The sequence below is a fragment of the Lentinus tigrinus genome, assembly GCF_003813185.1.
Source record: "Lentinus tigrinus ALCF2SS1-7 unplaced genomic scaffold L226scaffold_20, whole genome shotgun sequence".
Lineage (NCBI taxonomy): Eukaryota > Fungi > Basidiomycota > Agaricomycetes > Polyporales > Polyporaceae > Lentinus > Lentinus tigrinus.
The window spans coordinates 150,741-165,422 of record NW_027137929.1 but is presented as its reverse complement, the minus strand read 5'-3'; the positions used below and the strand labels follow the sequence as shown (position 1 = coordinate 165,422).

Sequence of the window (14,682 nt, the reverse complement as noted above, 5' to 3'; positions counted from 1 at the left end):
ACTGGTATATTCGCCGTACTAGTACGAGCGCAGCAACTTCGAACTCGCGTTGAGCCTTTCAAGCGTGGGCGACCCTACACACCTCCATCAGCAACAGCAAGACTCGCCAGTCGACAACAACAGACACGTACCCGACTTCCCAAGTCCCGTCGCCGGCGATGCACAAGCCCTCAGAGAGGACGGGCTGGGTGGGCGGCAGGCACGCGCTCGCCGCGGCGGACGCGGTTTGTACCTGTTCGATTTACATAGTGAGTCATCCATCCATCTTTCGGTGAGAGAGAATGCAAAGGAAGGGTTTGGGAATGGGATGGGGATGGGGATGGGGACACGCACGAGGGAGACCCAGCAGTAGGTGAGCGGGAGGGGGCCGACGTTCTCGAAGAAGAAGCGGCACGTCTCGAAGGAGATGGTCTGGACGTGCTTCGAGTCGACGGTGAACTCGGGCGCTGTGGCGACGTCAGGTCAGGTCAGTGGGGCGTTGGGGGGGAGGGAGACGGGGGACGTACGGATCTGGCCGTTGAGGATGGTGATGGCGTTGGAGAGCTGCTGGCAGTCGTCGGATACGGGCGGGAGGCTGCCCATCTCCGCGCAGACGGTGGTGCCTAGTAGTAGGAGGATGCAAGGGCGGGGACGGGGACAGTGAGCATGATCGTCAGTATCATTAACGAAGCAGCAGATGCCAGGAACATGATGTCTTTGGACTTACAGATCCCGTCGCACACGTCTTCGGCGGTCGGCGTCGGGCTCGGGGCAGCAGTGACGGTCGCGGTGACGGTCGCGGTGTCCGTCTCGCTGTCCGTCACCGTCTCTATCGCTGTCGCGGTTTCCGTCGCGGTCGTCGCGGACACGCTCACAGACGTCTCCGTCGCGGTCGTGGTCGTCGTCGTCGTCTTCACGCTCGTCGTCGTCTTGGTGCTCGTCTTCGTCGTGCTCTTCGTCGTCGTCCTCGTCGTCGTCTTCGTCTTCGTCTTCGTCGTCGTCTTGCCGTCCGGGAGGAGCCACGTGAGGACCCCGCCGAGGAGGCCCCCGAGGAGCCCGCCCTCCTCGGCGGCGAGCGGGACGACGGCGGGGTCGGACGCGCAGGCAAACGTCGCGAGCTCGAGCGTGATGCCCCCGGGGACGAGGAGCGTGGAGGAGGTGAGGAGCGTCGGGGCGGTGGTGGACCCGGCGCAGAGCGGGGAGACGTCCGTGCCGGTGCCGTTCCCCGAGATGGTCTGTCTGCGGACTGCGAGTGTGGGTGAGGACGCGGGGGGCGGTCAGTGACATCATACGCGATGGCGGGGAAGTATGATGCGCACGCACCGTTGTACTGGGGCGTTGCGAGCGCGGAGGCGCACAGCGCGGTCGTCAGGAGGACGAGCAGGGCGGCGAAGGTCTTCATCGTCGTGCGTGTATGATGTGTCGAGTCTGCTATGGTTAAGGTCGCTGCCGGGGATGAGCTTGTTGGACGTCGAAGTGGAAGGGAAGGGGGCGGTCTTCGAGTGTTCAGGTCCTCTGAGCTGGAGGGATCGCTGCCTTCATGTTAGTGTCGCGAGTGCTGAGTACATATGATGTACCCACACACACAGAGTGTCAGTGACCAGACTAGGCTTCGCGGTTCGGCGGGATTGGCATGGCTGACGCCTGGCCAGGGGTACCCGGTAAGGCCAAGGGGCGGGGCCGATTGCAATTGCCAGGCAGCATACCGCGTACAGACAGCGAGAAGCGGGGATTCTGCGACTACGTGCACGGTTGGAACTGTCAGGAATTGAATGTCATGTCAGTCAATACGACGCGGACTGCATGCGGGGTCGGATGCGTATGGCGGTGCAGTCGAACCACCGGACGTTGAGATCTTGAGAGTCTACTCTCCAGGTCCTGCGCGGGGCCCATTGACAGGACAGGATTGGGATTGATTCGGACTCGTGCGAGGAACCTGGTTACTGGACCCGTGCAGGTACCGCGCGCGCGAAGGCCTCCGAGTCGGAACCATATGCATGTACATATAACTTGTGTTCTGGACCTTGGAACCGAGCATCAGAAACGGAAAGCAAGGGCACGAACGGATGTTTGCGTACCTGCTCGGGGCTGGCGATTGAGTCCGAGTCCGGACGCAAACGCGTCAACGTGAGGAGATGTATCCTCGAAAGTCCGTCCACATGACGCCACTGCTCGACGTCCGACACTGGACCCACTTACTACTGCCAAGGCTTCGATTGCGTCTTCCCTGTCTTCCTGTGCATCTCGTCCGGCGAGGCAACGTGTGCACAGGGGAATCGTGTGCAAGGACTGCCGCTTCCGCGTACGTATACCATGGGATAGATTGCGTGCGTCGACGGTCGTACTAGAATTAGTAGACTGCATAGTAGTGCTCTAGACGTGCAGTCCATGATACTGCGGTAGTCGACCCACGGGCAGTGCCTAGATGGCAAGGGGAGAGCGTGAGAAGAGAAGCCTCAGCCTGTGGCCTCAAGGGACAATCCGGATTTGCACCAGTGCCCGGGGCGCTCGACGTATGTACTCTACATATGCCCAGCTGTGAAAGAGCTGCAGTTCGAAGTGCGAAGTGCGAACACTGATAGGCACGCGAAGACGGCGCCGGCGTCGACCGTAGTAAAAGTGGTCGTAGAGTTCGAATTCGTGGATGTATATATGGCGCTGTCGTGACTCGGTCCTTGTAGCGCACCCGGACTTGAGCTTGACCGGAGAAGTTGGTTCACGTACTACTGGCCCCGGTGCCAGATGTATGCTTCGTGAATATTTGAATCGGCGCCGGGTGCGCGTTCTGCTGGAGGCGCTGTGTGAGAGTGCCGTTTGCTCTGCTCTCTATGTATTCCGCCGCGCGAATCTCCGGATGCAGAGTTGAGATCGTCATGGGGAGCGAGCCGTCTGGACGACGCCCAAACTTGCTCTCTTGCCATAATCCATTGGCACCGATCAGGCACGCACGTTGAGCATTGCCATTTCTGTCCACCGCGGGGCCTTTTTCTCCAGTGGTAAGCGCGTCGGTCGCCCGCGTCGTGTCCCTCCAAGTGGTCCGAGCTTGTCGCAGGTTGTGATGAACTCACTGTGTTTGTGAGAAGGAGGGAATAGCCTGAGGACTACTGTACGAGCCTCAAGTACTTGGTGCGGTGCTGTACTCTACAGTAGCAGCGGTCCACGAGAAGCGAGCCAAGGGCTGGCCATGGAACAATGCTACTTAGTGTATTGCAACTATTCTGCGCACCTTGAGCTCGGGACGAGACCCCGAATGTGAAGTCACCAGCAGCGCAGTGGGAGGGCGTACTGTACCTGCAGCACGCTGGTGTGATGTGCATACCCGAGGCCTCGAGGTGGAGTCACGATGTAGTTACTGTGAAAGACGCGACAAACGTGCGGCTAGAACCTGGACTATAGTGTAGGTTCCAGTTTTCATGAAGGTCGACGTGACGTTCGCATTGATCGTCTAACTGCGCACACTCTCTCCTCGGTATGGCACCGTACATGTCGCTCCGAGTCGTGCAGTACCTGGAGATCCTTGTGCATACAACGCATGGGCCCTGGGGCCTGGACCAAGGCCCGGTGCGAGCATAGTTACGAGCCGCTCCCCTCTCCACACAACGACGCAACTCTCGTGCTTAGATGAATACCGCGCTGCATCCACACGGGCCGGGCCGGGGGAGGATGTGCGCGGTGCGCACGCTATTAACGTCGACAGTACTTATGACGGTGGGAGGACGTCATGAGTCTCTTTGACAACGCCGCGGTGTGAACGAGCACACACTAAAGGCACCCGCGACTCGCGACGCGCTGCTTAGTCGCGTTCCCGTCCCCGAAGGTCGGTGGACTTGGAAGTTCGAATTCGACCTAAATTCAACCGGCGTGCACGTACCCGGGAATGGAGCGCCGCCCTGTTCCATTCCCCAGAGCCCGAGGCGTGCAGAGGGGACCGGGAGAAAGGGCTTGCAGCTGCAGCACGGAGACATGAGGTGAGCAGGAGAATGGAAGACTCGCACAAATGAGCATTCTACTAGTACTAGTCGCCCGTACAAAGGGCTTGGTCTGCAATTTGCCAAGGCGCACAGCGATCGTAACACAAATCCGGACCGACGATGGGGGCTGCGCGCAAGTTCCGGGAGACTGTGGTGGTGGTGCAGAGCAAGCTGAGCAGGGGGTGGACTGCAGCAGGACTCGCGGACGAGGACAAGGGCACGGACGCGCGCAAGGCGAGCCGCAGAGCGTGCGAATATGAGCTCAAGGCCGACGCATTGCCGAGGTCACGGGACGGGCGCCGGCAAGGCCCGAAATGGAGAGGGCGCCCGTTTGGTGTTCAAGAGTTTGACCTCGCCCGTGTTCGACGCTGCCCCCTCCTCCGCGTCCTCCCTCGCGTCGCGCCTCTCAGCCCCCCGCCAGCTCCCCTCCGCCCGCGTCGCCACCGCTGCCGACGCGTACCGACATCTCCAGTTCTCCCCAGCACCCATCCGCCCATCCGACATGGACGCCTTCACCTTTGGTGGCAAGTACAGACTCGAGGAGGAGATAGCCATCGGTGGTTGTGGTCCGTCTCCGCGTCGTCCCTGCCCTACTGTATGCGCTGACTTCGCTCGCCACCGTAGGCACCGTCTTCCAGGGCGTGCACACCGTCGCCGGCAAGGAAGTCGCCATCAAGCTCGAGCCGGCCATAGCCAAGTCGTCCCCGCTCAAGCAGGAGTCCAAGATCTACAAGACTCTCATGGGCGGTCCTGGCGTTCCCTGGATCAACTGGTCCGGCAAGCAGGGCGACTACAACGTAATGGTCATCGACCTCCTGGGGCCGTCCCTCGAGGACCTCTTCCGCATGTGCAACAGGCACTTTTCCCTCAAGACCATCCTCATGCTCGCTGATCAGCTGGTGAGTAGCCTCGATTCACTTATGCTGCCTATTCCGCGCATTATGCGTGTTGGACACCGCGCGAACGGGGATGACGGCGTGCAGGCCGCCAACGGCGTCTGCGAGCCCTCCCCATCCCGATTTGGCGTCTTGTGCTCTCACGATTCCCACACATCCGACGCGTCTCTTTCCCCGTCTTGAGCCACCCGGTCTAGTTTGCGCCCTGTTCTGTTCTCCGCAGGCCCCAGAAGCCCAATGGAAACGGAATAGGGCCCAACTCAGGAGGTCTGGTGGCATCCATGTAGATGGCGATGAAGGTCGACTTTGACGCCTCCAGACATGAGTGCAACGAGCCTGCCCGCGTGCTACCACCCGCCCTCTCGACGTTTGCTTGGCCGCTCGCCACTCGCAGTTGAGTAGCGCGGCAAGATTGGGCCATAGCTATGTACGAGCAGCGCGTTGACACAGTGGCGGCGCTGGTCAACGCGTAAAGAGGCGGGGAGGCGCGACTAGTCACTGACGTGTGAGACCTCTCTACGCCCTGTGTCCACCCATATCGAGCCACTCGTTCTAGTTCGTGCCGTGCTCTGTTCTCCGCAGGCCCCCAAAGCCCGCGAGGGAGCGGAACAGGGCTTGACTCAGGGCGTTCGTGCAGACGGTGATGAACCACCAGAGGTGGAACGCAGCTTTCTGGACTTCGACGCCTCCAGGCATGAGTGAAACGAGCATTGTCCGCGCGTGGCTGCGCTATCCGTCGCCGTCGGTGCTGCAGATTGCCACTCTGTATGGCATTCAGTGACCACGTTCATCTCCGGTCCCCGTCTTCCGATCCTTCTCTGACCTCTCGCCTGCTTCTAGATCACCCGAATCGAGTATATCCACTCGAGAGACCTCGTCCACCGCGACATCAAACCCGCCAACTTTGTTGTTCCAAAAACCTCAGAATCCAGCAGAGCAGATTACGTCGTCAATGTGATCGACTTTGGGCTCGCCAAGAAGTTCCGCGATCCGCGCACAGGCGCCCACATCCCGTACCACCAGGACGATCACCATGGCGTGGGCACCTGCCTCTTCGCCGCCATCAACACCCATATTGGCATCGAGTGCTCACGCCGGGATGACCTCGAGGCGCTCGCGTACATGCTCATCTACTTCCTTCGTGGGACGCTTCCATGGAGGAAGATCAAAGGCTCCACTGTCAGCGAGACGTGGGACCTCATTCGCGACAAGAAGCTCGAGACCGAGGCGGTCCTCACTGTCGGCCTTCCGCCCGAATTCGACATCTTCTACAAGTACGTGCGCGCACTCGAGTTCGACGACCTTCCCGACTATGAAGGCCTCCGTGCGCTCTTCCGCGGCCTCGCTGAGCGCCAGGGCATCGAGTACGACGGCGTGTTCGACTGGTGCGTACCTCGTCCCGGTGAGAGCAGCCGTGGCGAGGCGGATGGCCCGGCACGGAAGCGCAAGCGTGTGTGCAGGAGCTGCTCCGCATGCCAGGCTAATGCCGAGCGTGCTGCAGCTGCGAACGCGACGAAGGCCGCTGCGGCAGCGGCACGCGTACGAGGCGCGCGGGCATGACGGTAGTGGTGGAGTGTGGGTGTCGCGGCTTCTTGTAAGTCTAGGACGTGAGTATCCTTTTCGTGTCTCTTGCGCGATCGACGTGGGACTGACGTGGGGCGCTGCAGCAGGCTCGTAAGCCATGTTTGAATCTCGCGGCGAGGCGAGGCGAGGGACTGAAGACGGCGGCGTCCCGCATGTGTATATGCTTGGACCGTTCGATCACGCGATGACCGTGACCGCGGGACGCCTGCTCTCAAGTTATCTATGACGAGGACCATCGTGTTCTCTAGCGGGGTATGACTCGTCCATCTGGTCGTTCAGCTTATTAGCGTGGCGACCCAGCTTGGGTGCCCCAGCTCCCTGAGTCGGCGGTGGCCAGCTGTGGGCGGGTCGGTGTGGCGACCGTGTATATAGTTTTGCCTTTGGTGAGTGCGCCCTTGCCTCTGAGGAGCGGGACGAATGACTGACGGTTCGGACAGATAAGCCCACCCCCGGTCCCTCCGCCCATGCGGCTCTTGCTCTCCTTTGTGGAGATGTGCTCGTTCTGTTGCTGTTGTGCGACTAAGTTACGAAGTATGTATGTATTATATGGTGTTGGCTGCGCTGCCCACAGTACTGCCAGCCTTGCCCCTCCCCCCTCCCCCCCAACCAAAGTCTGACGGAGCGCATCGTTCGTGTCGCACATCTCTACCATCCATCACTCCATCACTCCCCCCTCGCTCCCCCCATCCTGCCACTTTCATTGTCCCCGTCTCTCGCGTCCCGCGCACCCTGTCGCCGTACCTACACTCCTCCCGGAGCCTCCTCTGTCCGTATCCGTATCTCGCATCGAAGTATTATTGACTCTATGTCCGCCTATGACGCATATGCCTCCCCATCGTACGTACCCCTCTCCTCCCAGCTGTCCTTGCCTATGGATATTATATGCGTATGCGTCTATGGCCCACACACCGCTCGTTCAAACGTCCTATGGTTCACCTGCTCTCACTAGCTCGTTCGCTCGCTGGCTCGCTCTCTGTGATATGGCTCGCAGCTAGTCGGGACTCGTTGGAACCTCCTCCGTTATTTGTACAGTAGAGTATGCGCACGTTGTATATAATGGCTCGAGGTCCTCGTGTCTTGCCTTTGTGTGTTTGTTGTTTTTTTCATCTGTGGTTTGTCGCAGGCTCATTGATCTCCATGAATACTAATACGAACACGACCAGAATATCAGCATTATGGAGCGTTGGCCGCCGGCCCTAGGGGCGGCGGCCCGCGCTTAAGGGCCGCCGGCCGGCGTCTATCTTCTAGATAATGATTTTTTCTCGGGGGCGTCTATCCAGCTTATCAGCCTCCCATTTTGGCTTATTGTCGTATTTTATTATCCTGTGGCCTTCAACTTCAATCGCACTTACTTACCCTCCTCACCCTTCAGTTCTCTAACTACTGTGGCATGTCAGATATATATTATACTGTGACAATGATATCACTTTGCACATAGGATGGTCATATATTGGGTCTGGTAGGACAGTCAGCTCCGGAAGGACAGACAAGTCAGGCAGTATGGTTAGCCAGGTCCGGAAGGACAGCCAGGCCCTTGGCCAGGTCGGCAGGACGGAAGGTAGGTCACTGGTCAGACATATTATGGGCATTTTTGATAAGCACTTATACTGTGATATGTGACGCTTCAACAGTCCATCTACTACAGGGTTTTTTGAATGACTCTTGCAGAGATATATGCAACTTCCAGCCCTTGAGCAAAGGTCTGGGAGGATGGTCAGCCAGCTAGACCAAGCAGGCAGGGCTGGGAGGATGGTCAGCCAGCCAGGATGGTCGGCCAGGTAAGTAAGTATAGTAGGCAGGTCTTGGCAAGCGCTCAAGTAATATGTAACAACATCACAATGCCAATAAGCTACTAAAGAGGAATCAATGAATTAACACTACAAAGGGTGACTGACCTTCCTGACTGACCAACCTGCCAAGCCAACCAACCAACCGACCTGCCTAGCTGACCGGCAGCTGACTGGCACCCTTACTGTGTCAAATTTAGGAGAGGCGTCACTAACGTTCGTACAAACTTACAGTCAATGCTATCTTGTTCTCCTCGCTATCAAAGTTACCTGACTTTGGCGTTTTCCCCTGCAAACTTACGATAAATACTGATTATCAACAGATAGACGCCGGCCGCCGGCCTTTGCACCACAATGCAAGTGTTCTCAACACGACGCGAGGTCCGACAGCACGGCACGGTATACGGGCGCTTGCATTTCGTGTGGCTTGGACCCGCACCACCACCACCACCACCGCTGATCAGTGACCATCCCAGGTTCACACGGCACGCGCGAGGAGCAAGTTGAAGGTAGTTGAAGCTAAAGGATGCCCCCGGCGCACAAGGACGGACGGAACGCGGCGCTGTACCCGCCTCTGCGGAGGCGGATGATCGAGAATGGGGATTGGGATAGGTGGGTTTGTGTGTCTTTTGTGCTCCTCGTCCTGCTTCTCCTCGTCCTTCTCCTTCTCTATCTACTGCGCTATATGGAGGGTGGAGGGTGGAGCCAAGAGGGAAGAGGGAAGAGGGAGCTCATCGCTCATACTTTGAACTGACTTTGGCCGTGTGGCAGGATATGTGCGCGGCTTGCGCGCGAGCTGAACGAGAGCGGGTGGATTGATAGGTTCAAGGACCGGAGTAAAGGTTCGTCTCTTCTTTTGGCGTTTGGCGTTTGGTTTCTGTTTGAGCGCGTGTGTGGATGCGTTTGCTTACCACCTTGTTTTTGTCTGTTTCGTTCGTTCGTTCGTGTGCGCGTGCATGTGGGTGCGTGTGTGTCCTTGCCCTTGGACTTTGGTCATTGGTCCTTGGTCGGTCCTTGGTGGCAGAGATGGCGCGTGCGGCAGAAGGCACCGGGGGAGGGGGCATGTCGGTCGAGGCCCTCCTCGCAGATTTGTTGCCGCGGGTCGAAGGTGAGCCTTCTCACACTCTTTCTGTGCTGGAGAGAGCAGGACTTGGGCTCACTGATGGCTGCTGTTGCTGGTGCTGGTGCTGGTGCTGGTTCGGGTCGGGTTGGGTGCGGGTTGGGTGCGGGTTGTAGCGGATCTGCCGATGGGCGTGCGCCAGGAGATTATAGGTGTCATCCGGAAGCTGCTCGAGCGACAGATCGAGTTTACGTGACTCTGCGGCCCAGCTGGTGAATGCAATGTGGCCGTTGACAGACTGAGACACGGGCGACTTGCCACCGCCAGCCTTGGGTCTGTCTCAGAGGACCGAGGTATAGGGCTAAGGGTCGTGGATGAAAGGTATGGTCCCCTGCTGTGCTGCCAATACTGGCACGTATTGGGCCCTGAGACCTGTGGCCTGGGGGCGCACAACTTCAGACAGGTCCACGGTCACAGTTTATACATTGGTCTGGGCAACTTGGTCTACCTGCGGCCCGCGGACCCTGATAGAGCCGGTGCTCCTGTATGTCATGTCGCTGTTTCGATGTCCGCGCACTCTGGTATGTCAGTACTTCAGCAGTGACATCCTCAGGCTCCGGTATTTCACAGGACTGATGTCAGTTGTAGTTCTGTTCTCCTCAAGGGTCGGTATGCCTACCGAGGCTTGTCGCGGACGCTCCAGCGTCAGTGTCTCCCCGGTCGCCAAACACTGCGTCTGTCACGAGCGATTTTCCGAAGAGGCTCAGAGTCGTTCCGGGAGGAAGTATGTATTACACGCCACGGTCCATCGGCCACTGGACCTCCCTCTATGTCAATTCGTAACGCCTAGCTTGTAATCGCCCTCCTTGAAACTGATGCAATACCAGCTGGACAAGCAATCGATGCCTCTCGAAGGCAGCGCAAGGTACACCGAGAAGGGCCAGTGACTGACAGCTCCCTTACCTCACCCCCGCGGCCCGGGCAAGACACGAATATCATCCGACGAAACACGAAGAGCCGCCTTTCTTACGTGCAGGCCGAGGCACAACACGATGCACCCCTGGTTCAAGCTGTTCGGGAGCATACGATGCGCTTCTGCATAGGAATGTCAGGTCGCAACGTCGCATTTAGTACCTGACTTGCCCGCGCAGCCGTAAGTCCGCAAAGCCCGGGCCCTGACCGAGACGTCGGCGTTCTCTAGTGTGTTCTCTTCCAGGTTCCCAGGTTCGGACTTCGGGATCTCTGGACATCAGTGAGTCTCGGCTCCCCACACGCTTCGCGGTTGGTCCTGAGCGTTTTGCACGTTGTTGTATGTCGTTGAGCTTCCGAGCATCGAGCATCAACCTCCGATGTCAGACACGAGGGACTGGTATTGCCCAGCGCCCGTCTACCCACGGCTGCTTCCAATGACCCAACCATGGGTATATACATAGGTGGCTGAGCGCGGGAGCGTTCCCTCTCGAACGCTGCTGATTTCCCCAGTGTCCGTGTATCATCATCATCAACATCAAGGTCACACCAAGATGAAGTACGCCTACGCTGCCCTTGTGTCCCTCGCCATCGCTGCTGGTGGCGTCGCTGTCTTCACTCGTGCGTCTTCTTCGTTCCGTATGCAGCTCTGCGTGTCTCGCTCACCGTCTGTGTTTCCCTTTGATAGCTCGTGATGACACCACAGTCCCTTGTGCTGGTGCGAAAGCCCTGAGCACCTCCTCCGTCGCCGTGGGCAGCGACACCGTCGAGCTCACGACCTTCTCGTGCGACGCTGTCCCGTCCGCCCACAAGGCCAGTCCCGTCGCTGCGGCCTCCGACGCCTGTGCTGATACTACCTGTGAGTGTTTGGGACGCGAGGAAGAATGTGTATCGAGCTGACACCTAGGACAGGCACGAACGTGTGCGCGGAGAGCGGCTCCCTCCCGCCGACGAGCGAAGACTGCGACAAGATCTTCGACGCGATCTCCATCTTCAACAGCTCCATTTGTGAGCCCTGTGATCCTTCATCCCTCGCAGTTCGCAGTTCTGACACGCATACCCTACCCTGTTACAGCGACGTTCACGGTCAACCCGAACCGCGCGACGACGCTCAGCTTTGGGACCTGCCGCGCCTTCCTGCAGAACTTCTCGCCATCTGCTCCGCTGACGTTCTGCTGGACTGATTTCGTACGTGGCTCGCTCACTTGCAGTACATAGTAGTGTTCTCCGGACGACGTACGCTGATGCGCGGTTGTGCTCGCAGGCGGCTGTCGCGGCCGCGGCTGGGAAGGCGTGTTTCCCGCCGGTGCAGCCTGTCATGTCCGAGGGCTTGTGCGAGGCACCCGAAGGTGTCTGGCGTGTTGGGTGAGTATAGCTATGAATCTTGCTTTTATTCTGTTTTTATTTTATTCTGACGAATGCGCCGCACAGTATCGCTCATTCTTGAGCAGCCCGGGCTCGATTCAATAACTTTGGGTTCATATGGGTGGACAAGGGAATATGTGTTGTATATAGTGAATGGTCGATTGCGATATATTGGTCTTTGTGCTGTAGATATTGATATTCTCGATTCTCGAGGAAAGAGACGTGATTCAACACCGAATCGGGCACTCAAAACGCGTTTGTGCTCTGGCGCTTGTGCACAACTCGTCCTGAACTCTCATCGTGACACGCTGCCAACGCATTGCCTAGGCACGGGCGGCCTTTTTGTACGATCGTGCCTGCTGCCTGTAGTTCTGCGCAGCAAGCAGCACACTACTGCCAGCTCATTGTCGAGTCGGAGACGTTTTGAGGCCCAAGACTGGTTCTCGGACGCACGAGCGCTGTCAGTCGTCCATCTAGTACGTATACGTACCACCGCCAATCCTTCAAGCTTCAAACTGCGACCGGACGTGATTGCTAACAAAGTTGCACGTCAATAGGCTACACTTCTGCGCATCGCCTCGGGAACCACGGGCGGCGTCTGGGCACGATCCGCTGTCTCTCATCCGTCACGGATTCCCCGCAACTTGAGCGAAGCAACGTCCGCTGCATCTCCAGGAACGACAACTTGAATGGCTGGCACGGAACACCATGTGGGCTGTGTCCCTCACGGGTGCACTGTCGTCTCCGGACTCACCCATTGTGCGCAACATCGTACAGGACTTCAATCCCCGCATCTAGTACCTGATCTTCTATGCGCGCCAGGGAACCGTACACACCGGAACATGACAACTGAGTACTGTATACCCGGCGGCCGCGCAAGCCAACGCAGTTTCAAGCCCTCGTGCGCCTGCGATCCTGGATGTGCGGCTCTCGAAAGAACTCGAGACGCAATCCCGAACGAGCTGTACATGACATGCCCCTTACCGTCACCTCTCTTACATCATACGCGGCGGACCTGTGTTCGGTGCTTGTGCTCCTCTCTTTGAGGGTACTCGAGAACCCCCCCGGGGTAGTTATAAGGTGGATGTCCGGGGGCAGACCGGGCCACGACTAACGACTCAGTCGAAGCTAGCGAACATGAAGTTCATCCGTGCAACCCTCGTCTCTCTTGCGCTCGCCGCGAGCACCTATGGGCTCGTCACTCGTGAGTCCTGCCCTTCTGCATCCTGTTATGCATGACGTTTGTCATTTCTCATTGGGTGCGATCTGAGCAGCTCGGGACACCTCGCCCCTGCCCTGCGCCGGAGCGCAAGTCGTCAAGACTTCGTCAGTCACCGTCGGGGACAAGACGGTGGAGCTGAGGACCTTCTCCTGCGACGGGCCTTTCCACAGCTTCTTCTCAACCCCGCCGTCCGGCAACACTGGAAGCGGGCCTAACACTGGGACTGGGACCGGCACTGGCACTGGAACTGGAACCGGTACCGGAACAGGTACAGGTACAGGCACTGGGCCAGGAACTAACCCCGACCCTCCCGCTGCCCCGTCGTCCTCGTCCAGTTTTGGAACTGGTCCGGGCACCGTCATCTCTCCCTCTGCTCCGTCGTCGTCCTCGAGCAGCTTCGGAACTGGCCCTGGCACCGTCGCCCCTCCCGCCTCTCCGTCGTCCTCGACTGCGGCTGTGGCTTCCTCTGACCCCGCCCCGCCCCCGAGCTCGACCTCGAGCGCTCCGGTTTCGACACCCACTCTCAACGTCTGTGGTGAGATCTGTACGTACCAGGCTGAGACCCATCAGAACCTGCTTGCGTGGGGGCCACGCTGATGCCGACGTCTCTCGCACAGGCTCGAACGTGTGTGGGAACAGCGGCGTGCTTCCGCCGACCACCGATGACTGCGCGGTACTCGTCGACGCAGTCACCATCCTGAATGGCCAGATTGGTGAGTGCTTCTCCTGTCTGGATCCCTCTTGATCGATCTATCGTTCTATTCTATGTTCGCTCTTTGCACGACACCTTGATGTCCCTCCTACTTCCTCCCCTCCTGCTACTTATATGAGCTGCGCACTTTATTGCCGCATTATCCTCTCCTTCCGCATGGCGAACTTTTCCTTGTTCCTTGCTTCTCCCCGCGCTCCTTCTGCACCCCGGGTTGTGGATCTCCGACCTATACACTAATCGCTAATCACCCCGCAATCCCCGCTGCATGACAGCTCCGAACTTCGAGGTCGACCCGAGCCACGCGCAGACGATATCATTCGGAACCTGCTCGTTCGCCTTCCTGAACCTCTCGCCCGAGCCCATGACCTACTGCTGGCTCTCGCTTGTGAGTGGCCATGCTTCTCCATCGATTCTCATGTCGTTGCGCTGACATGCGATGTGTGTGTGTGCTCTAGGCCCAAGTCGGGTCTGCGGCTGCTGCTGCCTGCCTGCCGCCCGTCCAACCCATCAACTCGGAGGGCATTTGCGTTGCCACCGATGGGGACTGGCGCGTCATGTGAGTATTTTTTGACTGTCCAGTCTTGACAAAACGCTCAATACTGTCTGTCTTCTTAGTGTGGCGCACGCCTGAGCTACTCGGGAATTGCCTGTCTTCAAGGTCTCAAGTTCCTGAACGATGGCTGCGAAATGTCTATACATAGTCCCCGAATATTGTTGTTGTGCTTTGTCAATGTGATTAGATTGCTGATAATTGCTGTATTGAGAGGATATCGCTGGAGGAACGTCTTCTGTAAGCTGGTTTATGCCACAGTATATGAGCTAGCGAAGTTGTCTTGATCATGTCGGTGGTAGAACGTGAACGTGTCCACCTCGCGGCGAACACATCACGATACTTCGACATGATCCCCGCGATACTTCGGTATGATGTCCAGCTCTGGTCCAATCCATCATGTCCGGGTTCCTTGTCAAAGCTCAACTTCTGAACGGTAATTCAGGTACATGCCTATAGCGCGCTCAGAGACATTACTCGTGTCCGACATTCCGAATCTGTGTGCCTGAGAGTCTAGCCGGCCGGTCGTTCAACTCGGTGGACATGTTCGCTTCTCCTACCGCCGTCCCAAAAGCGGTGATAATCTC

General features: G+C 58.2%; 6 protein-coding genes across 6 annotated transcripts; 5 read left to right on the top strand and 1 right to left on the bottom strand.

The window, feature by feature from the left end:
* Positions 1-12: 12 nt before the first annotated feature.
* On the bottom strand, positions 13-1,470 carry L226DRAFT_141221 (uncharacterized protein). Its single transcript, XM_067672341.1, has 6 exons — positions 1,303-1,470; positions 707-1,225; positions 507-602; positions 334-446; positions 132-232; positions 13-74 (listed from the first exon to the last, which is right to left on the bottom strand). The coding sequence occupies exons 1-6, from the start codon at positions 1,379-1,381 to the stop codon at positions 59-61; spliced, it is 924 nt and encodes a 307-aa protein (XP_067533484.1). The 5' UTR covers positions 1,382-1,470; the 3' UTR covers positions 13-58.
* Positions 1,471-4,452: 2,982 nt separating this feature from the next.
* Positions 4,453-6,406, top strand: L226DRAFT_466372 (kinase-like protein; the record flags this gene model as incomplete). Its single annotated transcript, XM_067675970.1, has 3 exons — positions 4,453-4,516; positions 4,575-4,849; positions 5,687-6,406. 3 exons carry the CDS (start codon positions 4,453-4,455, stop codon positions 6,404-6,406), a joined length of 1,059 nt encoding a protein of 352 aa, XP_067533483.1.
* A 2,194-nt stretch (positions 6,407-8,600) lies between these two features.
* L226DRAFT_141060 (uncharacterized protein) lies at positions 8,601-9,640 on the top strand. Its single transcript, XM_067672339.1, has 5 exons — positions 8,601-8,616; positions 8,694-8,829; positions 8,989-9,059; positions 9,242-9,325; positions 9,454-9,640. The coding sequence occupies exons 2-5, from the start codon at positions 8,744-8,746 to the stop codon at positions 9,531-9,533; spliced, it is 321 nt and encodes a 106-aa protein (XP_067533482.1). The 5' UTR covers positions 8,601-8,616; positions 8,694-8,743; the 3' UTR covers positions 9,534-9,640.
* On the top strand, positions 9,553-10,340 carry L226DRAFT_141083 (uncharacterized protein). The gene is made up of 3 exons (XM_067672340.1): positions 9,553-9,658; positions 9,737-9,858; positions 9,926-10,340. The coding sequence occupies exons 1-3, from the start codon at positions 9,652-9,654 to the stop codon at positions 10,118-10,120; spliced, it is 324 nt and encodes a 107-aa protein (XP_067533481.1). The 5' UTR covers positions 9,553-9,651; the 3' UTR covers positions 10,121-10,340.
* A 264-nt stretch (positions 10,341-10,604) lies between these two features.
* Positions 10,605-11,738, top strand: L226DRAFT_536757 (uncharacterized protein). The gene is made up of 6 exons (XM_067681182.1): positions 10,605-10,867; positions 10,935-11,105; positions 11,159-11,254; positions 11,322-11,434; positions 11,511-11,611; positions 11,678-11,738. The coding sequence occupies exons 1-6, from the start codon at positions 10,801-10,803 to the stop codon at positions 11,691-11,693; spliced, it is 564 nt and encodes a 187-aa protein (XP_067533480.1). The 5' UTR covers positions 10,605-10,800; the 3' UTR covers positions 11,694-11,738.
* A 933-nt stretch (positions 11,739-12,671) lies between these two features.
* Positions 12,672-14,365, top strand: L226DRAFT_536755 (uncharacterized protein). The gene is made up of 6 exons (XM_067681181.1): positions 12,672-12,815; positions 12,886-13,377; positions 13,451-13,546; positions 13,818-13,930; positions 14,001-14,101; positions 14,161-14,365. The coding sequence occupies exons 1-6, from the start codon at positions 12,749-12,751 to the stop codon at positions 14,174-14,176; spliced, it is 885 nt and encodes a 294-aa protein (XP_067533479.1). The 5' UTR covers positions 12,672-12,748; the 3' UTR covers positions 14,177-14,365.
* Positions 14,366-14,682: the final 317 nt, after the last annotated feature.